General features: G+C 61.8%; 1 protein-coding gene and 1 pseudogene across 1 annotated transcript; one reads left to right on the top strand and one right to left on the bottom strand.

Annotated features, from left to right (window-relative positions):
- Positions 1-1326: 1326 nt before the first annotated feature.
- On the bottom strand, positions 1327-2363 carry LOC117097437 (annotated as a pseudogene).
- A 6326-nt stretch (positions 2364-8689) lies between these two features.
- SSTR5 (somatostatin receptor 5) lies at positions 8690-17476 on the top strand. The gene is made up of 2 exons (XM_033236580.1): positions 8690-8728; positions 14870-17476. The coding sequence occupies exon 2, from the start codon at positions 14897-14899 to the stop codon at positions 16007-16009; it is 1113 nt and encodes a 370-aa protein (XP_033092471.1). The 5' UTR covers positions 8690-8728; positions 14870-14896; the 3' UTR covers positions 16010-17476.
- Positions 17477-22423: the final 4947 nt, after the last annotated feature.

Here is a 22423-nt window from a genome sequence, read left to right as displayed (position 1 = left end):
GACTCTTCTCGAGTGAGAGGAATTCTCTCCAAATGCCATTAGGCTTTCAGCTTCCAAATGAAATGAAATGGCTGATGAATCACTCAATCTCCACGTATTAGAAAAGATGTACCTATTTGCATCTGATGAGCAAAATGCAGTTTTTTATTGATTTAAAAATTGACTGAGGCGAACAAATCAGGGAAAATGGCTCCTTTTTCATTTCCCTCCGAGCAGCAAATTAAGCAACTTAAAAGAGCTTTGAATGAGTCAACAACAAAACGCCCCTAAATGTGGAAACGTGAAGTGCAAACATCTCAGCCTCGCTTTCGATGCTCACTGAGGACACAGGCTGCCTTTCGCCTGGGAAGCTGGGAACTGTGGAGGACCCCGGCCATGTGGACATCCAGCCGCATCCCAAAGTCTCCAAGGGGAGAGGGGGTCCCCAGCAAGCCTGTCTGGATTAGCCAAGATGAAGGGCTTCAGGAGTCAACAGAGATGGAACTGCCAGGCACGGTGGCTCAAGCCTGCCATCCCAACACTTTGGGAGGATCACTTGAGCCCAAGAGTTCAAGGCCAGCCTGGGCCACACAGGGAGACCCCCATCTCTAAAAATTTTTTTAAAATTAGCCAGGTCTGATGGTACCTGTAGTCCCAGCTACTCGGGAGGCTGAGGTGGGAGGATGGCTTAAGCCCAGGCGTTAGAGGCTGCAGCGAGCTATGATCCTGCCACTGCATTCCAGCGACAGGTGAGAGAGATCCTGTCTAAAAAATACCTCACAACAACAGAGAGAGAGGGAGGGAGGAGCCTGCACCGGCTGAACTATTTTAGCGTCCTGGGGCTGCTGTAACACAGGCTTACAACGTCAGAAATTTATTCTCTCCCAGTTCCGGACGCCACAAGTCCAAAATCAAGGTGTGGGCAGCGCGCAACACTCTCCCTCTGGAGGCCCTGAGAGGATCCCTCCCTCTTCCAGCCCTGGGGGCTCCACACCCCTGCTGCGGCAGACGCTCCAGTCCCTGCCTGTGTCTTCACAGGGCCTGCTCTGTGCGCCTGTCTCTGTTCTGCTCTGCTCTACTCTTCACCGAGGAACACCAGTGATAGACTTGGGACCCAGCCTCAATCCAGGGTAACCTCACCCCAAGATCCTTCATTACATCTGCAAAGCCCCTATTTCCAAGGAAAGTTGCATTCGGAGGTTCTGGGTGGACATGAATTTTGGGGGCAGGACACTGTCCAGCCCAGTGCCAGGAGCTGCTGTGGGCCGGGCTCTTTGACTCTTGCAAGCCCACGACGGCTACAGAGCTCCAAGGAGGAGGGCTTCCTAGAGGAGGTGGCCCAGCTCGTCAGAAAACCAGCACGTCTTTCTCTTGGGTTCTGGGACCAGCACTTTCAACGATAAATCCTTTTGGGCCAGGCTGACCCTGGCTGAGACCCTGCGGCGCGCCATGCCGGGCCTAGGGCGGAGGTGAGACAGGCCGCAGCACCTCCAGGCTTGGACACGTCCTTCCTCCAAAGGGTGGAGGCTCCACAGGCCCCGCACGGTGAGTGCAGGTCGGGGGTGGGCCGTGGGGTTGCGGCCTGCAGTGTTCTCGGGCGGGCACGGGGCTGGGGGCAGCCGAGACGCGCTGCAGTGGTGAGTGGAGAAGCAGCTGCGGGGTCTCCTTCAGCGCTAGGCAGAAATGGGTGATAAGCCTGGGAGAGGCGTGGGGGGCCTGGAGCGCGCCCCGGGGCGAAGGCTGCGCGCGCTCAGACTCCAGCTTGGCGCCTACAAGAGGCTGCGCTGCGCCGCCGGGGAGGGTCGGAGGCTGCCGGGGGTTGGGGGATGAAGAGCGGGGGGCAGTTTAAGGCAGCGAATCCACCGCGGAGGCGGGAACGGCAGGTGGTGCGATTTCCACCGGGACCTTTGCCATAGAAACCCCGGGTTTCTGAGGGGCCGGAGGCGCCGGAGACATGTCCGCGGAACGGCGTGAACCTGCGGCCGCAGCGGCGGGTCCGGATGGAGATGGGCCGCCCGAGCGGCTGTTTCCTGGGCTTGGTTCCCGTAGCGGGGTCGGCCCCTCGCCCCTGCATTTGGCAGACTTGATGCGGGGCCCGAGGGTGGCTGTTGGCCTGGGGCGGGGACGGGCCCTCGAGATCGGGGGTCCCACGGGCTGGGCTTGGGGAGCCCACTTGGCCGTCTCTGGTTGGTCCGGAGTTGCAGGTGGGGCCGCCTGAGGATCCTGCTGCACCTGCGGGAGCCCGGACGGTGCTGGGGGGACGCTGTGGTTTGACTTCTGGGGCTGGGGGCTGCACCGGTGGGTCGGGGTCTGTCTGGGTTGGGGTCCGCGGCCGCGTGGTGTCTGGCTTGGGGTCTGCCTGGCTTGGGGGTCCTCAGCCACATGCAATTTGGGTCAGGGTCGGCGTCTGCAGCTGCGTGGTGTCCGGCTCTCATGGCCCCTGTGCCTGGACTTCACTCTCCAGCCATTCCCTCTGCATGTTTCCCTGGAAAAGGACCTGGGATTCAGGGTGGTGGAGGTGGACACCCCCCAAAACCTGCCAGCCCTGGTCTGTGATGCCTGGATGGAGGGCCCACAGCCACGCTGGCTCCCAGCCTCTTCCCAGACACCCTGGCTGTAGCGTCCACCGTGGGGCGTGTCTTCCCTGAGCACCCCACACACCCGCTCCTGGGCATCCTCCTGGGTGGTGGTGTGGTGTGGCTCTGCATCCCTACCCCAACCTCATGTGGAAATGGAGTCTGCGGTGTGGTGCTGGGGCCTGGTGGGGAGTGACTGGGTATCAGGGGCGGATTTCTCGTGAATGGCTTGGCCCCATCCCTCCTGGTGCTCTCCTCGAGATGGTGAGTGGCCGTTTAAATGTGTCCGGCACCTGCTCTGTCTCTCTCGTTCCCGCTCTTGCCATGAGAGACGCCTGCTCCCGCTTCTGCCTTCCAGCACATTTGGAAGCTTCCTGGAGCCTCTCCAGAAACAGAAGCAGCTATGTCTTCCATACAGCCCGCAAAGCCTGAGCCAATTAAACTCTTTTCTCTATAAATTACCCAGTCTCGGGTTTTTTTTTTTTTTTTTGGTGGGGGGTGGGGTGGACAGCGTCTCGCTCTGTCACCCAGGCTGGAGTGCAATGGCGCGATCTCTGCTCAATGCACCCTCTGCCTCCCAGGTTGAAGCGATTCTCCTGCCTCAGCCTCCCGAGTAGCTGGGATTACAGGCATCCACCACCACACCTGGCTAATTTTTATATTTTTAGTAGAGACAGGGTTTTACCATGTTGGCCAGGCTGGTCTCGAACTCCTGACTTCATGATCCCCCCCACCCCGGCTTCCCACAGTGCTGGGATCACAGGCGTCAGCCACTGTGCCTGGTCGCGGGTATTTTCCAGCAGTGCAAGGAGAGACCACCACACCTGGTGAACGCTCCTGACGGCAGTAACTGAGGTGCACCTGGGGGGGTGGTTCTGCGGCAGACACACCTGAAGGTGGTTGGGGTTCCCAGTGAGGGAATCTGGGAGGAGCCAACCGGAGACCCAAGTCCTCTCTATGAGGAACATCTGAACCCTGGCCGTCTTGTGGAACCCGGGCCATGCTGAGGATTCAGACCCTTTGTTTTGGGCTCAGTGGAGGCTGTGGGTGGAGGTTGTTGGGGGAGGATGGAGGCTGTGGGTGGAGGTTGTTGGGGGAGGATGGAGGCTGTGGGTGGAGGTTGTTGGGGGAGGGTGCTAAGTGAAAACGCCGTAGGGTGGGCGTGCTTCTTGCAGTGGTTGTGGTTGTGGTTTTTGCAGTGGTTGTGGTTTTGTGGTGGTTGTGGTTTTTGCTGTGGTTGTGATTGTGGGTTTTGCAGTGGTTGTGGTTTTGTGGTGGTTGTGGTTTTTGCGGTGGTTGTGATTGTGGGTTTTGGAGTGGTTGTGGTTTTGTGGTGGTTGTGGTTTTGCAGTGGTTGTGATTGCGGTTTTTGCACTGATTGTAGTTCTCCTGCCCTGCCTGCTGCCACTGGACCCTCTCCCCTGTGTGTAGCCTCCAATAGGACCCCATGTCTGGATCCTGGCTCTGGGTCTCCTCTGGCCTCATGAGATTGGTGCTGTCCCCACTGGAACCAACAGGGGTTCGGCACCCGGCTCCCTCCGTCTCTGGATGAGTCCGCAGCTGCTCCTGGGCAGGAACGCCCACAGCCTTTGGCATCACACGGGGTCTGAATCCTGGCTGTGACCTCTCCCCCAGTGACCTCCTGCGGGACTAATGGCCAGAGAGGGGGCTTGTTGGGCCTACACCGCCCCTCCCGCCATCAGCCACCCTGAGTTCTGGGCAGGAGTCCCCTGGCCTCAGTCCCACCCACCCAGAAGGATCCAGTGAGGCGACGCCCGCCTGGGATGCCGCAGAGGTCAAGCCCAGCACGGTGAGGCTTAGTGGTTGCTGGGAGCCATGGCAACCGGATGGTGGCTGGATGGACTCCGCAGGGACGGTCCTCGGACCCCTCTCTAGGGACCCCACCCTACCTGTGACCTGTCCCACGGCACCTGTGCGGTGACACCCTCTTTGCTGTCCATATGGCTATGAGGGCTGCGCTTTGCATATCCATTCCCGAGTCCCAGCCCTATAGCAGCGCTGGGCTCACCTGGCCCCTCTGTGGACGCTGCCTCTGTGGACGCCGCCACTGCGAACACCGCCGCTGTCTGTACGGTGGGATGTTAATAGTCTCCGCGTCATGTGGCTGTTAATTTTAGAAGCTCGCCCCCTTCCTCCTCCCCCACTACGGTCCTGCCTTCACACCCCACTGCCTGAGTCAGCGCCCACAGCTGTACCGGATGCTGGGTTTGGCCCCAGCTGAAGGGCTGGTGTCCTGCATGCAGGCGGGGGCCTGGTAATGGGGCTGTGCCATCTGTGTGAACGGTCCCGGCTGCTTCCCCCTGCCCTGCCCAGGCTGAGTCCATAGCCCCAGAGAGCAGTGCCCCGAGAGCTGCCTGGCATACCCCGGGAAGAGGATGAATCTCGCCTTATGGGAGCCTTTGGCAGGAGTGGGGCTGCCTGGTGACCACGTGAAGCATCTCCCAGGATGAACCAGGACGCTGCCAATGCTGAGGCTGGGTCGGGACTCCCAGGGCCTCATTGTCTGGGATGAGGCGGGTTCCAGCTGGGCTGTGGCAGGGACCAGGAGGTATCTGCATCTGCCCTGATCTCCCTCCTCACACCTGCAGAGCCCCTCCACTGACTGACAGCAGGGTGTCCTGGGTGGGACCCGGCCTGAGCATCCAGAAACTCAGCTCCATGCCAAGACTCTTACCCTCTCTGAGCCTCAGTTTCCCCGTTTTCAAATGAAGATGCCCAGGAGAGCAGGACCCACCCCCTAGCTGTGCTGGCGCAGGCCTGAGGCCTCTCCTGGGTGGTACAACCCGCTGCCCTAGCCCAGGTGGCACCGGGGGGTCCCCATGATCCCCCAGGAGTGTGGGGATCTCGTGGGGGGGGGGTCTCTCGCCAGCTCCAGACGCCAAGTTTCCAGGGCATATTCACTCAAATTCCTCATCCTCACCTTCCCCCAAGTGCAGGCCTGGCTGTGGCCGCTCCCTGGGGCTAGGAGGGGGCAGGTCTTTGGTACCTGCTCTGTCCCTGGCACCTGGACCAGTGCCCAGCGCAGTGATGTCCCTTGAGCCCATGTGAGGTGAGGGCGTCAGCACTGCCCCCGCCTCCCATCCTGAAGGCTGGGGTAGCCTGGGAAGCTGCATTTTAATGAGTGCCCCATTTTCACAGAGTGCCTACTGAGCCTGAGGCCACGGCCAGGAGGGTCAGCCACCCCCAGGGCCCCAGGGGCGGGGCTCAGGCCCCTGCAGAAGGCCCCATCCTTGAAACCCTTCGAGGGTCTCCCTGCTTCTCGCTGGACTCCGGGCCACGCTCTGCCCTTGGCAGCTGCAGCCTGCACCTCACTCCAGACGCCTTAGTGGAGTGCCTAAGGTGTCTGCTGCCGGGTCCCCAGGCTGGAATCCGCAGGACTTCGGGGCACCCCGTGCTGTTGGGGACACTCTGTGGTGGTTCCCTGAGGAGCTCAGACACCAGGACACCCTCCCAGCCCGGTCCCGGCGACACATGCCTGCAGCACCTGCACCAGTGTCTTTCTTCTCCTGTCGGGAGGCTGGTGACCTGCTGTGCTGCCCCAGTGGGGGCTGACCTCTGACCTCCCATCCGGTGGACTGTGCTGCACCAGCCAGGGCCGGGAGGTGCCTGTGGACCTGTGTTTATTGGAATCCTGCTGTGATCAGACCCGGGGATGATGTTGAGACCCGCGAGGCCCCGTGGCCTCCTGTGAGTCTCCGCAGGCTGCTGGGGGCAGCAGGTTGTGGAACAAGTGTGGGGCGACCAGGGCTTCCTGGAGGAAGGGTGGCTCGAGCTGCCGGAGGAGTTACCTGCAGAAAGGGAGGTGGGGTGCACTGGGCAGGGGGGCAGCCAGGGCAAAGGCTTGGTGCTCACAGGGTCACGGGGGCAGGGGAGCCCTTCGGAGGAGTGGAGGGAGGGCCCCGTTGGCTGCAGGACAGAACGCCCCACATTCCTCCTGGCCACCACCCCCAGGGCCTGGCCCAGTCCGGGGACTAAGACAAGAGGCCTCTGGGGGGTTCCAGGTGAGCTGGAGTCAGCCTCTGTCGCTTTTGAATAATTACAGGGGAGCCTGAGCACAGTGACCACGCCTCTGCCTGATGTGGGAGGGGCACAGGCTTTGTGTCCGGGAGCTGCTGGCCTCAGCCTCAGGAAAGGGGGTGTCATGGGCAGTGGGACAGGTCACAGCTAGGGTGGGGTCCCTGGAGAGGGATCTGAGGACCATCCCTGCAGAGTCCATCCAGCCACCATCTGGTTGCCATGGCTCCCAGCAGTCACTAATCCTCACGGTGCTGGGCTTGACCTCTGCAGCGTCCCAGGTGGGCGTCACCTCATTTGATCCTCCTGGGGTGGGTGGGATTGAGGCCAGGGGACTCCTGCCCAGAACTCAGGGTGACTGATGGCAGGCTGAGGGCAGCACGGGGCCGAGAGTTACCCTCTCTGGCCATCAGGCCCCCAGGAGGGCCCAGGTGCTTGGGGGTGGAGGGTGTCCCGGCTTGATGTTGGGGATGTGAGTAAATCCAGCACCTGCCCACCGGCAGGGTTGAGCTCCCACTGGGCGCTGGGCCCTGACTCTCACACCGGACCCTGCACTCCTGGGGCACCCAGCGATTCCAGAACAGTGGGACCCCAGAGGCTTCTCAGGGAGCCCCAGAACATGATGGATGGGGGCCCAGGTACAAGATGGCGGGAGCTGGAGGAACGCAGCCAGGAGCTGAGGCAAGAACTGTGAGGATGGCGAGGATGGCAGGAGGAGGCTGAGGGAAGGGGCAGCAGATGAGATGGGGGAGGAGCTGGGGCCACAAAGAGGTTCTCAGAGGATCTGCCTTGGGAAGCTACTGCTGGCAGGGGTGGGGGGATGGAGCTCAGGTACCTCCAGAGAGGATGGAAAGCCTTATGGGACGGATTCTGGCAGGGGCCCTGGGCCCAGCCTGCAGTCTCCCCTGAGGGCCTGGCCATGGCCGCAGGCTGGGCAGGAGGGGAGGGGACCTTGGGGCTGGGTGCCGTGGTCCTCTAAGCACTCTTGCTTGGTGATAAACGCGATACATCCTCCTTGTGGAACATGTAGAAACACTGAAAAGCTTGAAGGAGTGAACATGGTCCCGGTACCCGGCCTTCCGTGGGAGCTGCTGGTGCCTCTTCAACATGAGCCTGGCCAGTGGGAGCTGACCCCACCTGTGAGCAGACGGCAGGCGGCTGTTCCCACCTCCCCTCAGAGAGGGGCCGGGGCCTTCAGAGTTCTGCTGTCACCTAGGGGCACCTCACTTCAGTCAGTGGCGGGGCTCCCTGGGTCGGGGCGGGGCAGGGGAGGGGGCTGGGGGACCTCCTGAAGGGAAAAATGTCCAGTGATCCCCAGTCTCCGTGCTCAGCGGAGGCACTCAGTCCCGCTTGTTACAATCTGCGGCGCTCACGGGAGGCTCCACGGACTGGGGGATCAGCATCCTGGGAGCTTGTCATGAATGTAGATTCCCAGGCCCTGACTGCCTGGGGAGTCGGGGGCCCAGCTCGAGGCCCCGGAATCTGCTTTGAGGACCCAGGTGACTCCACTGCCTGCTTGAGAACCCCACCTTAGGTGAGGGACTAAAGTGTACCCATGGATTCGTTTCAGTGGAAATAAAAGTAACAACTTAGCGGGTACCTTTCGACTATATTTAAATATGTGTAGGATCCACAAATAAGCCATGGCTAAAACCCAAATGGAGTGTCCTGGAAATCCCACCACCACAGACTCGCTCTCCCTGGGGCTGCCTGCCTCCCCGCCAGCCTCCACCCACCCACTTCTCTCCGCAATCCCAGCCCACCCCTCAGAGACGCCTGCAGAGCCCCTGACCCTCTCCCCTTGAGCAAGGACCCTCCAGCCTCTTGAGACTCTCCAGGAGGGACCCCCTGGCCGCCTGCTAGCAGCAGGACCCCCACCCCAAGCTGGGGTCTGCCAAAGAGCAGACAGCAAGAAAATAGGGTGGGGGCGCAGACGATCATGGGGTCACTGCCAGTGGGACCAGGGCTGTGGGCGAGTCCGCGAGGGTTCCGGGAGGCCAGACGTGGGAGCCGGGAGTGGGGCAGGTGAAGCGGCCCCGCCCCGCCCCGCCCCCATCCGACACTGGCCCCGCCCCCGCCCCCTCCAGCCGGTGCCGGAGAGCCCGGAGCCAGCGCCGCGCGGACATCGGGGCTCCCCGGCCAGAGGGCGCCGCCGCCCAGGTGAGTGCCGCCCGTCCCTGTCCCCTTCCCGCGCGGGCGCCCCCCGCCCTCTGCTGTTGTCCCCGCTGGGGGTCTCACCCAGTGTGCGCAGTCCCAGCCCAGGGTCCTGCCGTGCGCCCCCAGCCTGCTGCGTGCACTGTCCCCCGAGCGCCCTCCGCACACCCGCGGGGCTCTCCTGCTGCCGCCCGCCGGGGGTCTCTCCCCTCCAGTTCCATCCACTCCCAGCAGCTGCATCCCTCCCGTCTCCTGCCCCGCCTGCCACAACTCACCATCCGCAGGCGGCCGGTCTGCCAGGGTCAGCCCAGAAGCCACAGGGGACCCCGATAGCCCCACTCTGCCCACTGTGCCGCTCCCGGCCTCACCTCCCCACGACGGGGGCCACAGCGGGGCTGGCCCCTGGAGCTGGAGGAGGGTGGGTAGGGCTGGGGAGGGCTCGGAGCCTGGGGCTGGAGGTTGGGAGTGGCACTCAAGCCACAAGGAGCCACTGGGCCACGGAAGGAGAGTCCCAGGGTGCCCATGGCATCCAGCGAGGGGAGGATCCACAATTTGGGTACCGGGGAAGGCAACTAGTGCCTGCGCCCAGCTGGGTCTGTGAGCTCCTGGAGTGCAGCAGGCAGAGGCCAGCGCCCAGGGGCCCTGTGACCTGGCACCCACAGGTGGGTTCCCTGAGACCCAGGACTAGGGAGGCTGCGGTGCCACTCCACCCACTGCAAACACAGCCCCCTCCTGTCCAAGGCACCGTGTGCCTGGAATCCTCCTGGTGTCTTCACCCTCCCCAGAAAAGAGAACATGCCCCTGGGGTGTGTGCCCTTGGTCCTCCACCCCCACCCCAGACTCGCCCACGTGCCCGACCTACTGTCCCCGCCCTGCCAGCCTGCCTGGGGCCCTCTCGAGGGCGAGACTGGAGTGCATGCTGACAGAAGCTGGGGATGGTTCCATTGCGGCTGCGGTCTTTTTGAAGGGAGCGATTCTGGACGATGTGGGTGGGGACTGCCAGAGCCTCCTGGGCAGAAACTGGTCGATGGCACGAAGGACAGGGGCTCAGCGTCAATTTCCAGGGCGAGACCCAGCGGGGCTCTGAGGAGGTGCCTGGTGTGGAGGGTGGCCGGAGAAGCACTCGCAGGACCCCTGCTGCTGCTCCAGGCTGGCCCACACCTGCCTCAGTTTCCCCGTCCTGGGAAGGGTATGTGCCCCTGGCCACAGGTTGCCACAGGGGCAGATGGCATGTATGTGGGGGACAGGGGGGCCATTGGCTGCACTCACAGAGCTGGACGCCAAGGGGGAAGGGGCCTGCCACCAGCCTACCCTTACGACAGAGGAAACAGGTCAGAATGCTTGTCCTGGGAGCACAGGCTTGGCTCGGGGGCCTTTGGAGGGGCTGGAGCCTGTAGTCTTAGCTAGGGTGTCCCCCCACGTTTGCTCGCACCCAGCACATATTGGAGGAGCCGGGGGGGGGGGTCTGCAGCCTGTCCAGGGTGGGGCGTGGGCCCCAGCCGTGTGAGCCACTGCCTCCCTGAGCGGCAGGTTCCGCAGCACCTCCAAGCTGCAGCTGCATCGCTGCCCCCTGGGAAGGACCCAGCTCCCCAACCTCATGCTGGGTTAGCCTGCAGGGGGTTGGCTGGCACAGGCTAGACCTCCGCCTAGTCATGGAGGACTTAGCGCTGAGGCCCCATCTCTGGTCCCAGGCCTCTGTGAAGACTCTGCCCCCTTCTCCGAGGAGCCAGGCGGCCTACTGGATGCTGGGGAGATGCTGGGCTGCTTAGGGCAGCTTGTGGGAGCAATCATTGAGCGCCCAGTGTATGCCTGATACTACACGCAGCACCCTGCACACAGAAGCTCACTCAGTTGCATCTGCTCAGTGACCCTACAGTTTGCAGGAGCTGCCTAGAAGCTGGGCTCGGAAAAGCCCGTGACTTACCCCAGACTACGCAGCCCATGTGGAGGGTGGGCAGGAGCTGGAGTCTCTCCCAGTGCCATGTCCGGCTACATGCTGGCTGAGCAGATCCCTTCCTGGCCGAGGGCTCGGGATCAGAAAGCTCCCAACACTGCCCCCCACCAGTGAATCCCACCGCCCACCAGGGACAGGGCAACCAGGGCAGTTTCCCGGTGAGTGCGTAATTTTATGATTCAGAAGATTACTGCTTCCAAATAATGGCTCTTGCAGAATTATGTTCCAAGAGTCAGGTACAGCAATAATGGTCTATTTTTGTTCTTTGCTGCTCTGAAGTCTAACTGGAGTTGGAGCACTGCGGGCCACAGAGCGGGGGACCTGGCAGCCTGCGGAGCCCCTCGCTGGGCTCTGGGCATGGGAGTGGCCTTGGAGGAGCCCTGAGTGCCTCCTCTGAAGCTATGAAGCTACAAAGACAGGGGTTTGATTTTAGCTGCTTGGGAGGCTGAGGCAGGAGGATCGCTTGAGCACAGGAGGTCGAGGCTGCAGTGAGCTGTGATCGCACCACTGCACTCCAGCTTGGGCGACAGAGCGAGACCCCATCTCAAAAACAAAAAATCAAACAGGCATTTGGGAACCACATGTGCTGGGGACCCAGGGCCTGTGTAGGAGATGGACCATAGCCTGGCAGCCGCCCTCTCCCTGCCCCACCATCGGCGGCTCCTCTGTCCCCTCCACCTGACCTCCTTGGTATGGAGGAATGGGCCGGAAGTGCCTCCCCCAGGAGGGCTGCAGCTCAGAGGCCTCTGCAGCTGGGTCGCTGTCCCGTCCGCCTGGACTCCTACGCAGCCCGCGGGCTGTCTCCAGACCACTGTCCTGGAATGCTCCACAGGCAGCCAGAGGAAGCTGCAAACACAGTGTGTTGGTTTTCTGTGCTGGTCCCCGGGGAGCGGAGAGCCACAGGCCCACTGCTGCCTATGGGAGCTCGCTTGCCAGGAGGCCCCTGTCTGAGTCTCCCAGGAGAGGCCTTGATCCGGGTCAGGAGCAGATGCAGCTGGAGGCTCCAGCCCAACCCCAGCCCAGGAGCATCTGCAGCAGCAGTTCCAGCAAAACAGAAAATGACTTCCCTCCTGGCTGGGCAGTGCTCCACTGGGTTGGGGTTCTAGGGTGACAGTGCTCTCTTTCCCTCTCTCCCTCCCTCTACCTCTCCCTCCCCCTCCCCTCTCCCCTCCCCCCCTCCCACTCCCTCTCTCCCTCCCCCTCCCCTCTTCCTCTCCCTCTCTCGCTCCCCTCTCCCTCCCCTCTCCCTCCCCTCTCCCTCCCCTTCCCCTCTCCCTCCCCTCTCTCCCTCCCCCTCCCCTCTCCCCTCCCCTCCCCTCCCCTCTCCTTCTCTCCCTCTCCCTCCCTCCCCTCTCCCCTCCCCCTCCCCTCTCCCTCTCCCTCCCCTCTCCCCTCCCCCTCCCCTCTCCCTCTCCCTCTCCCTCTCCCTCACCCTCCCCTGGACCTCCCCCTCCCCTCTCCCCTCCCCTCCCCTCCCCCTCCCCTCTCCCTCTCTCCTTCCCCCTCCCCTCTCCCTCTCCCTCCCCTCTCCCTCCCCTCTCCCTCCCCTCTCCCTCTCCCTCCCCTCTCCCTTCCTCCTTCCCTCTCCCTTCCCCCTCCCCCCTGCCCTTCCCTGTCTCTCCCTCCCTCCCCTCCCTTCCCCCTACCCCCACCCCTTCCTCTCTCTCTCCCTCCCTCCCTCCAACACCCTTTCTCTCTCCCTCCCCACCCTCTTCTCCCACCCCCTGGGGTCTGCATGGAGGCCCCTGCTCCGTTCCTGCTAAGGATTCTACTGCCTGTGGGAATCCATCCTGTCTGGCTGGCTGGTGTCTCTCAGGGCTGCCCCTGCCCAGATGCCGCAGCTTGTCAGAGATGCTCTTTCATTCCTTGATGCTGCACGGGACAGGTGCGCTCAGAGACGGGACCCTGTCGCCAGTCTGGGGGAGCCCAACCAAGCTCTCCCTCTGCCGGCACCCTGCTCCAGCGAACCTTTCAACCCTCTTCCCATTCACCAATTCTCTCTTCAGCACTGTCCACATGGGAGTTGGTTCTGACCACTTTTGTAGTGTTTTTTCTTCCACCTAAATGATTGTATTTTTTACATCCAAGATTTGTAATTTTTAAAAATAGATGGCTGTTCATTTTACTTCTTAGACAGAAGCCAAATGTATTTCCTAACATTTTATCCATGCCTTCTCTGTAGATCCTGCACGGGTTTAAACATAGCCTAAGTGTACCTGTTAGCTTGTTATTTTTATCTCCCCTGAGATGAATCCACGGGACCACTGGCCCTGTTGGTTTTCTGAGTCGTATTTCTTAGTGTGTTTATGCCACGTGAGCTCGGGGACGTTGGTTTCTAGGTCTGTTGGGGACAGAGGGTTTTCTCTCTGTGTCTGTCAGCCTTGTGTTCTGGGCGCCCCTGTCCCCAGCTCTCCTTTCCTTGTCTACCAAATTTCAGTGGCCTGGGCCCAGCCCCGCAGCTCCCAACCAGGACTGTGGCCTTTCCTGGCAGCTGCTGGGGTTGTCTTGTGCTCTGAGGTGCCTCGGGGGTCACGGCCGGTCAGCTGAGCAGGCCCAGGGTTCCAGACGGCACATGCTGGGGTCACCACGGCCGGCTCCACCGTGGCTCGGGCCAGGGTCCCCCAGGGATGGGCCTGTCCCTGGTCTGGATCCTGGGGGGCACTTTGCTTCTCTACTGGCCACCCCCAGAGCCACACAGCTCCAGGGTCAACCCGAACGTCCGGCCTTCCTCCGCCCCACTTGTCAGGGGAGGCATCGATCTTATTTTTGAGATGGGTTTTGCTCTGTTCCCCAGCCTGGCATGCAGTGATGCAATCACAGCTCACTGCAGCCTTGATCTCCTGGGCTCAAATGATCCTCCCGACTCAGCCTCCCCAGTGACTGGGACTACAGGTGCCTGCCACCACACTTGGCTAATTTTTGTATTTTTTGTAGAGATGGGGTCTCACCATGTTGCCCAGGCTGGTCTCGAACTCCTGACCTCAGGTGATCCACTTACCTCGGCCTCCCACAGCGCTGGGGTGACAGGTCTGAACCACTGCACCCAGCCAGAGTATCATTTTTATGAATTATTTCAAACATGCAGAAAAATACAAAAACAATGTACGAGGTACACACGTGCCCATGGCCTTGAACCCATAGACGTCACCATTCCCAGTCCACCCTTCTCCCCGGCTGAAGCCTTCCCTCCCTCCCCTGCCCCAGGTCTCCCCTGTTCTCTCTCTGGGCCATGTCGGGGGGTTCCAGGGCCTGGGAGGGGGCTCAGAGTTCCAATGGGACTGGGCAGTGTCAGGCAGCTGGAGCCCCCAGATGCTGTGCCTCTAACCCGCCCACGCCCCCCACCGCGGCTTCTCCCCCGCAGCCCCCATCCCCAGTCCCCCCTCCTTTGCCCTGTGCAACTCCGGGGACTCCGTGTGACTGCGCTGTCTGGTTTGTGTGTTTGCTTCTCTGCAGCCGCCCGGTGGGGAGAGGCGGTGTCTGCCTGGCCCTGTGCTGTGCCCCCGCCTGGGTTTAGAGATGTCTGTCATTGCTGTGGGGGTGACGGTCCCTGCGCTGGCCTGGCGAGAGGCCCAGGGGCCGATGGGCAGGGTCCACCCCGGTGAAAGCCCCTCAAGGCTGCGGTGGCAGCACCCCATCCAGCCACTTCTTGGGTCGACCTAGCCAGGTGCCATTCATCCCAGGCGGGCAGGGGGCCATTCACCAGCCCCGTCTCTCTCCGCTGCCGCCTCTCCCTGTGTGTCCCGGGAGGTGCCGCCCGCTGGGCCTCGGCCCCTTACCTGGAAGACGAGGGCAGCAGCACCACAGGGCAGGCTCCGAGGGGCTTCAGGGAGACGCAGGTGCTGGCCTCAGACTCCAGGATGCTGCAGCCAGGCCAGGCGCCATCTGGGTGCAGGGGCGGCCACAGGGCAGCCGTCGCCGTATCGACAACGGCCGTCCGTCTGGGTTCCTGGGGCCACCTGCCCACTGTTCCTTCCTCTCCTGGCTTGTTTTCCAAACAATTTACTTAATGTGATTCCCGGCCGAGCTGAACATGACTAATCGTGTTTACCGGGTGATCCCGCGCCTCCCGGCAGGCGGGGCTGGGGCCGGGCTGGGGCCCCGGAGGAAGGAATGCCTGCATGTACCGGTTCAGGGACTCACCACCCTGGCGTCCTCCCTTCTTCTCTTGCAGAGCCCGACGTGCCCCCGGGCTGCCGCCATGGAACCCCTGTTCCCAGCTTCCACGCCCAGCTGGAACGCCTCCTCCCCGGGGGCCGCCTCCTCCCCGGGGGCTGCCTCCGGAGGCTTTGACAACAGGACGCTGGTGGAGCCGGTGCCCTCGGCGGGGGCCCGGGCAGTACTGGTGCCCGTGCTGTACCTGCTGGTGTGTGCGGCTGGGCTGGGCGGGAACACGCTGGTCATCTACGTGGTGCTGCGCTTTGCCAAGATGAAGACGGTCACCAACATCTACATCCTCAATCTGGCGGTGGCCGACGTCCTCTACATGCTGGGGCTGCCCTTCCTGGCCACGCAGAACGCCGCGTCCTTCTGGCCCTTCGGCCCCGTCCTGTGCCGCCTGGTCATGACGCTGGATGGTGTCAACCAGTTCACCAGTGTCTTCTGCCTGACGGTCATGAGTGTGGACCGCTACCTGGCCGTGGTGCACCCGCTGAGCTCCGCCCGCTGGCGCCGCCCGCGTGTGGCCAAGCTGGCGAGCGCCGCGGCCTGGGCCCTGTCTCTGTGCATGGCGCTGCCGCTCCTGGTGTTCGCAGACGTGCAGGAGGGCGGCACCTGCAATGCCAGCTGGCCGGAGCCCGTGGGGCTGTGGGGCGCCGTCTTCATCATCTACACGGCTGTGCTGGGCTTTTTCGGGCCGCTGCTGGTCATCTGCCTGTGCTACCTGCTCATCGTGGTGAAGGTGAGGGCGGCGGGCGTGCGCGTGGGCTGCGTGCGGCGGCGCTCGGAGCGGAAGGTGACGCGCATGGTGTTGGTGGTGGTGCTGGTGTTTGCGGGATGCTGGCTGCCCTTCTTCACCGTCAACATCGTCAACCTGGCCGTGGCGCTGCCCCAGGAGCCCGCCTCCGCCGGCCTCTACTTCTTCGTGGTCATCCTCTCCTACGCCAACAGCTGCGCCAACCCCGTCCTCTACGGCTTCCTCTCTGACAACTTCCGCCAGAGCTTCCAGAAGGTTCTGTGCCTCCGCAAGGGCTCTGGCGCCAAGGACGCTGACGCCATGGAGCCGCGGCCAGATAGGAGCCGGCAGCAGCAGGAGGCCATGCCGCCCGCGCACGACGCTGAAGCCAATGGGCTTATGCAGACCAGCAAGCTGTGAGGGCCCCGGGGGGATGGGTGGCCCCGTGTCACCCCCAGGTGCACTGCAGTGACCCCCACCCATGACCTGCCAGTCAGGATGCTGACCGGCGGTGGTGCGAGGACAGAGCTGGCTGAGGCCAGGCTGGGGTGGACACAGGGCAGAAGGCGCCCCACAGTGACCCCGACCCACTCCAGCCGTCTGCCACATGGTGGGGCTCCCGGGAAGTTGGGGGCTCGGCTGTGCCTTGAAAGTGCTCATGGGCTGCCTCACCCTCCGTCCGGCCCCAGCCCATGCCGGCTTTCCCTCTGGGGAGCGACTTTTCCAGAAGGCCGGCCAGGCAAGAGGGTCTTCCTGACTGCAGGGACTGACCTGCCCGGCCCGCCAGCTACTGTGCCCTTGGGTCAGCTCCGAGCCACCTGGTCCACATCTGGGACTGCTCTGCTAAATTAAAGGCACCCGAAAGCGCTTGACGCAGGTCCCCTGGAGTCCCTGGCTGCAGCCCCAGCGCCTCGCTTGCCCTGCACTGTGTGGACTCTGGGGACGCGGATGTAAGGGGAGTGTGACTGGGCAGCCACCGGTCAGCCAGGGTCACGCCTGTCCTGGGGGCCCCACCCTGCTGCCTGACACCCCCCACAGGACGCTGCGGGTGACAGTTGCTGTCTCAGAGAGGGGAGCGGGGGGTTTGGGTGCTGGCCCAGCCAGGGGCGAGGTGGGGAGGCAGTCGGTGCAGAGGAGAGCCCGGGGCTGAGGTTGAGGTGGAGGCTCCGGCCCTCCAGGCTTCTGGGGGTGCAGGTGGCTGCGCTGTGCTGGGATTGGCTCAGTCTGGAGGGGTCCAGTGCGGATTGTGCCTGGGGGCACTAGGGAGAGGGACTCCTGCTGGAGGAGGACCTGAGAGTCGGGGGCTGGTGAGGACGGGGAACCTGCAGCCATCTCTTCTGCTTTGGGCCGGGGACTCCGGCCCAGGAGAGGGAACGGGGACAGGAGCACATGACAGTCATCCAGGCGCAGTGGGGAGCTGCTCCCCAGGCTACAGCAGACAGTGGTGCTGAGAGACGGAGGACGCGTGGGTGACGCAAATGGCAGGCCTCGGGAATCCTGCCACCCCCCATCTAAAATTGTCCCACCTCCCCCACCCCAAATGCCAGCTTCTCCTGGTGCCCCAGGCCCAGAATGTGGGCCCAGAGAGACTTGCTGGGGTCTCTGGGGCACCTTGGCCTCACTCTGAGGCTGGAAGGAGAAGGACCAGGGTACGGCATCAGTCGGCCCCGGGGACCCCACTGCCCTGCCCAGCACTGGCCCCGACCCGTGCTCCCGCCGTCTGCTCAAAGCAGGACTTCGTCCTCCCGGAGGCTGCAGGGTGGTCTGAGGGGGCATAGATCCTGGCTGGAGAAAGGCCCAGGCTGAGGCAGGCCTGGGAAGCATCTGAGCGATGAGGACATGTATGTTTGACAACTGCTCCCTGAATACACGCAAGGATAAGTGTTTGATTCTTTCCCGAGCAAATATTGTCCCTGGAGCTGAACGCAGCCAGCACAGACCAGAGTGAGTGGAGCCTGGGGTCCCCTGAGGCCCAACACAGGGCCCAGCCCCCAGACCCAGCCCCGCTGAGCCAGACAAGGCCGGGATGGGAGCAGCCAAATGCCCAGCAGGAAGCGGGAGGCGTGGAATTAGTGAAGAGGGTGAATAATGATGGAAGCTGCCTGGGGTCTTAGGCTGGAGCTGCCCTTCGTGGCTTCTCGACAGCTCTCGGCGGGGCAGGGTGGGCTTCTGCAGGGGGTCCACAAAGCTCTGCCTTTTGAGTCACCAAAGAGGGGTGCAGCCAGGGTGCAGTGGGGGAAACCGAGGCCCATTCACACCGCAGCACTCCCCCCCCACCTGCCTCCCCAGGGATTTGGGTGCCATGTTCATCGGCTCAGAAGGCTTTGGGGACTGAGCAGATGGCTCGGAAATCCCTGCCGAGATCAATTTCTCCAATTGATTTGATGCCGGGCGCTCTCCCCACAGGGCCGGCAGCCACACGGGGCTGACAGAGGTGCCAGGGCCCTCACTCCTGGGTGAAGATGCCCTTGATCCCCAGCCCATTTGACCCGGCCGCAAGCCTTGGGCCACCCTGCTCTCCGCGTCCTCCAGTCCGAAGCCCCCAGGACCCCAGTTCCTGTCCATCCCAGGACCCAGCCTCACGGCCCTGCTGAGCTCCCCAGTCTCGTCCCAGCCACACGCAGCCCATGTCTGTGCCTTCGGTCACAGCCTTGTCCCTGTCAGGTGCACACCGTCCCACACACCAAACCTACCATGCACAGTCTCCTCTTCCCAGACCCCAGGACCCCACTACGCTGACCCTCTGGGGACAGTGGGCTCGTGATGGCGGCCCCACAGCTGGGCCCGGGACTTACTGACCCTGACAGCCTGGGCTGGCTGAGCCCTGAACACGTGTCTCCATTGGACAGACACATCTGCAGGACACCAGCAGGGGGCTGGGTCGTGGGATCAAGGCGGAGCTGGAACAGCATTCCAGGCAGAGGGAACAGCCTATGGGAAGGCTCAGAGGCAAAGGGGCACAGGGGGGTTAGCTGTGGGGCTCAAGTCAGAGAGAGGAGCAGATTCAGGTCCCCCAAGTTCTGCCCCACGCTGCCCCAGGGAAGGACGCAGCTGCACTCACTCCAGCTTGAGAGGAGACTGGATGAGAGGCGGGAAGAGGCACACACACGGAGTGTGTGGAGGCTGTGAGTCGTCCAGTAGAACACATAGCGGCCTGGCCCAGGGCCGGGGCCCCAGGGGTGCTCACGAGGCAGAGGCAGCCTCTGGCCAGGCCTGGAGAAGGGAGCACGTGGGAGGACAAGACCTCGGGGTCTGATGGCCTCAGTGGGCTGAGAGGGCTGAGATGTCTGGGGAGGTCCCAGGCAGCCCATGGACCAGGCTGGGCAGAGCCAGGGGAAGGGGACAAAGCCTGGATGCCCCCAGGGCACCAGGGGGCTCAGGTGAGGGTCTGGAAGGAGCAGGGGCCCTGGGTCTGTACCTCCTCACCTCTTGGGGCAGTGGGGGCCTGTGGGTGGCAGGGGCCGCAGAGCCGAGACCCCTTGCAGGCCACCCAAGAACCGGGCGGGGGGCACGGCATGGAGCAAACATCCTGGGCGGGGTGGCTTCCCGGCCTGTGCACATCACTGGGTTTTATTGGCTCTGGGCTCCAGCGACTCCAGTGACCTTGCTCAGGAAACATGCCCGGGGCGGGATGAGGAGGGTGGGAGGAATCTGTTTGCCTGGCAGAGCGGGTGTGGGGAAGGCGGGCGAAGGTGAAGCAGCCCCTCAGGCACGGGGCGGTGTCTCTAGCCCCACAGTGAGGGAAACGGCGGCAGGCAGACCCTCGTCCCAGCCCACCCCCATCAGTAGGGGCGCCCTGGGGCAGGACGTGGGGGTCTGTGGAGGGACCTGGAAGGCCTCCTGGGGAGGGAAGGGGGCAGAGGCGACCGTCAGCCATGGGGACCCCAGAAGCAGCCACTGGCCCAGGGCCCTGGGGAAGCCGTTTCCTCCCACCAGACGAGACCTCGAGAGAGTGGGTGAGGTGGGGATGGGGAGTGGGACCAGCTGTGGGATCTCAGGGAGGCAGGCTGGGGGAAGGCTGCCCCTAGGACGGACCCCTCTGCCCATCCAAGGCCAGGTATTGGCAGCATGACCAACCCCATGGGTGCAGCAGAGGCTGGTGCTGGCCACACTGGAGACCCTGCAGCCACCTCAGGCTGTGCACTCCCGTGGGTAGCAGGAGCTGCCCAGGGCCCCTGGCAGGCTGTTAGGTGGAGTCAACCTCCTGGGTTCATTCTCCTCTGTCCCCACCCCATCTTGGCCACAGCAGCCCCTGCCTCTGGCTATGTCTCCCTCCTTACTCCTAACCCCACGTCCACTTCCAGCCCCGTTTTATCCCAAACACAAATCTGTTCATGTTCCTCTGCTGCTCACGGGCGTCTGTGGTTCCCACTCCTCAACCCATGCTTCCCAGGGCCCTGTCCCTGTCCTGGGAAACGGGCGTCATCACCTAGTGTGGCTTGAGGAGGGCTCACGAGGACACCATCGGGGCCAGGTGCTCCGGGCCAGGGTCACGCCTATAATCCCAACAACTGCTGAGGCTGAGGCAGGCAGATAGCTTGAGCTCAGGGGTTTGAGGCCAGCCTGGGCAACATAGTAAGACCCCATCTCTACACAATCTACAAAAATTAGCTAGTGGTGGAGGTGCACGCCTGTCATCTCAGGGACTGCCTGAGGCAGGAGGATTGCCTGAGCCTGAGAGGCTCTGATCGTGCCATGGCTGCCGGTGCAGTGGGGAGAGGTTCACAGGAGAAGGAGGTCTGGCTGCTGTTCCTGTCCACCTCGCTATGGCTTTGCCCAGCTCTCTGTACACTGGGTCTGCCTTCTGTGGTCCCCTGCCAGGCCCTGCCCATGTGTTTCCTGAGAGACATGGACCAGGCAGCTTGGAGATGCCTGTGAGCCACACGAGAATATCTAGACACTGGCACTCGCGATGGTGTGAATCCATGATGATTTCTCATTCCTTCCTATATCTTCCAAATTCTGTTTCCTCTCAAGTTTTCCTCCTCCATCTGTGCAAGACCCTTGCAGGGCAGCAAGGCTGTCCTTTGCTGTCCTTGGGACAGCCCTTCCTAGGGTCCCATGTTTTAATTTCAAGATTGACACAAAGCAGAAAGTTTTACTTTCATGAAGTCCAACCTATCATGTATCTCTTTGGAAAATTCTTCCGCTTTTTATCAGTGGGAGGTTTTTCCCCATTCACAGATTGGCCAAATATCCCCACGTATTCTTTTAATATTTTGGTAAAATACATATAACAGAATTTTACCACCATGGCCATTTTTGTGTGTGGTCCTGTGGCATTAAGGACAGTTACATTGTGGTGCAACCATCATCCCCATTTATCTCCAGAACTCTTTTCAGAATCACAAACTGAAACTCTGTCCTCATTAAACGACTCCCTATTCCCACCCCCCAGCCCCGGCACCCCCCTTCTACCTTCTGTCTCTATGAATTTGAGTCCTCTAGGTGCCTCATGCAAGTGGAATCAGGCAGCATTTGTCCTTTTGTGACTGATTTATTTCACTCAGTGCACTGTCTTTGAGGCTCATCCATGGAGCATGTGCCAGAATTTCCTTCCTGTTTGAGGTTGACCCCTGTCCCCTTGCATGGATGGACCATGTTTGGTTTTTCCATTTGTCATCAGTGGACACCTGGGCTGTGTCCACAGTCTGAGTCCACTCCTGCTCAGGTGGGGTGTCATAGACTACCCCACCTCTTAGTGCTGTCACAGTGACCATCAGCCTTAGCATAGGAGTTTTGGGGACACATTCCGACCACAGCACCTACCTTCTGGCTACAGTGAGTAATGCTGCTGTGAACATGGGTGTACATCTCACAGTCCCACATGCGTTTGTTGGTGGTGGTTGTGTGAGTGCGTGTGGCAGGATCTCGCTCTGTTGCCCAGGCTGGAGTGCAATGGCGCAATCTCGGCTCACTGCACCCTCTGCCTCCTGGGTTCAAGTGATTCTTCTGCCTCAGCCTCCCAAGTAGCTGGGATTACAGGCTCCCACCACCATGCCTGGCTAATTTTTGTATTTTTGGTAGAGACAGGGTTTCGCCATGTTGGCCAGGCTGGTCTCAAACTCCTGACCTCAGGTGATCTGGCCGCCTCGGCCTCTGAAAATGCTGGGACTACAGGCGTGAGCCACCGCGCCTGGCCTACCCCACCTCTTAGTACCATCACAGTGACCATCAGCTTCAGCACAGGAATTCTGGGGGCACATTTTGACCACAGCAGCTACCTTCTGGCTACAGTGAGTAATTCTCTTGTGAACATGGGGAGTACATCCCACAGTCCCACATGGCTTTTGGTGGTGGTTTTGTGTGTGTGCGTGGATGGGGGGCAGAGTCTCACTCTGTCACCCAGGCTGGAATGCAGTGGCGTGATCTCAGCTCACGGCAACCTCTCCCTCTCGTGTTCAGGCAATTCTCCTGCCTCAGAGGTTGTAATCCCCAGTAGCTGGGATTACAGGCACCCACCACCACACCCAGTTAATTTGTGTATTTTTAGTAGAAACGGGATTTCACTATGTTGGCCAGGCTGGTCTCAAACTCCTGATCTCAAGTGATCCACCTGCCTTGGCCTCCCAAAGTGCTGGGATGACAGGCGTGAGCCATCGCGTCCAGCTGGTCCCACGTTTCTAAACATTGTATGGCTGAAAATGCTTGCATTCAACTGAAATTTGTCTTATCACATTACATGAATTTTTTTTCTTTTTTTGAGACGGAATTTTGCTCTGTTGCCTAGGCTGGAGTGCAGTGGCGCGATCTCAGCTCACTGCAACCTCTGCCTCCCGGGTTCAGGCACTTCTCCTATCTCGGCCTCCTAAGTAGCTGGGATTAGAGACATGC

Source organism: Trachypithecus francoisi, unplaced genomic scaffold (genome assembly GCF_009764315.1).
Source record: "Trachypithecus francoisi isolate TF-2019V2 unplaced genomic scaffold, Tfra_2.0 Lachesis_group15, whole genome shotgun sequence".
Classification (NCBI taxonomy): domain Eukaryota; kingdom Metazoa; phylum Chordata; class Mammalia; order Primates; family Cercopithecidae; genus Trachypithecus; species Trachypithecus francoisi.
The sequence above is the reverse complement of the archived record's forward strand: the minus strand, read 5'-3'. Positions and strand labels throughout refer to the sequence as shown.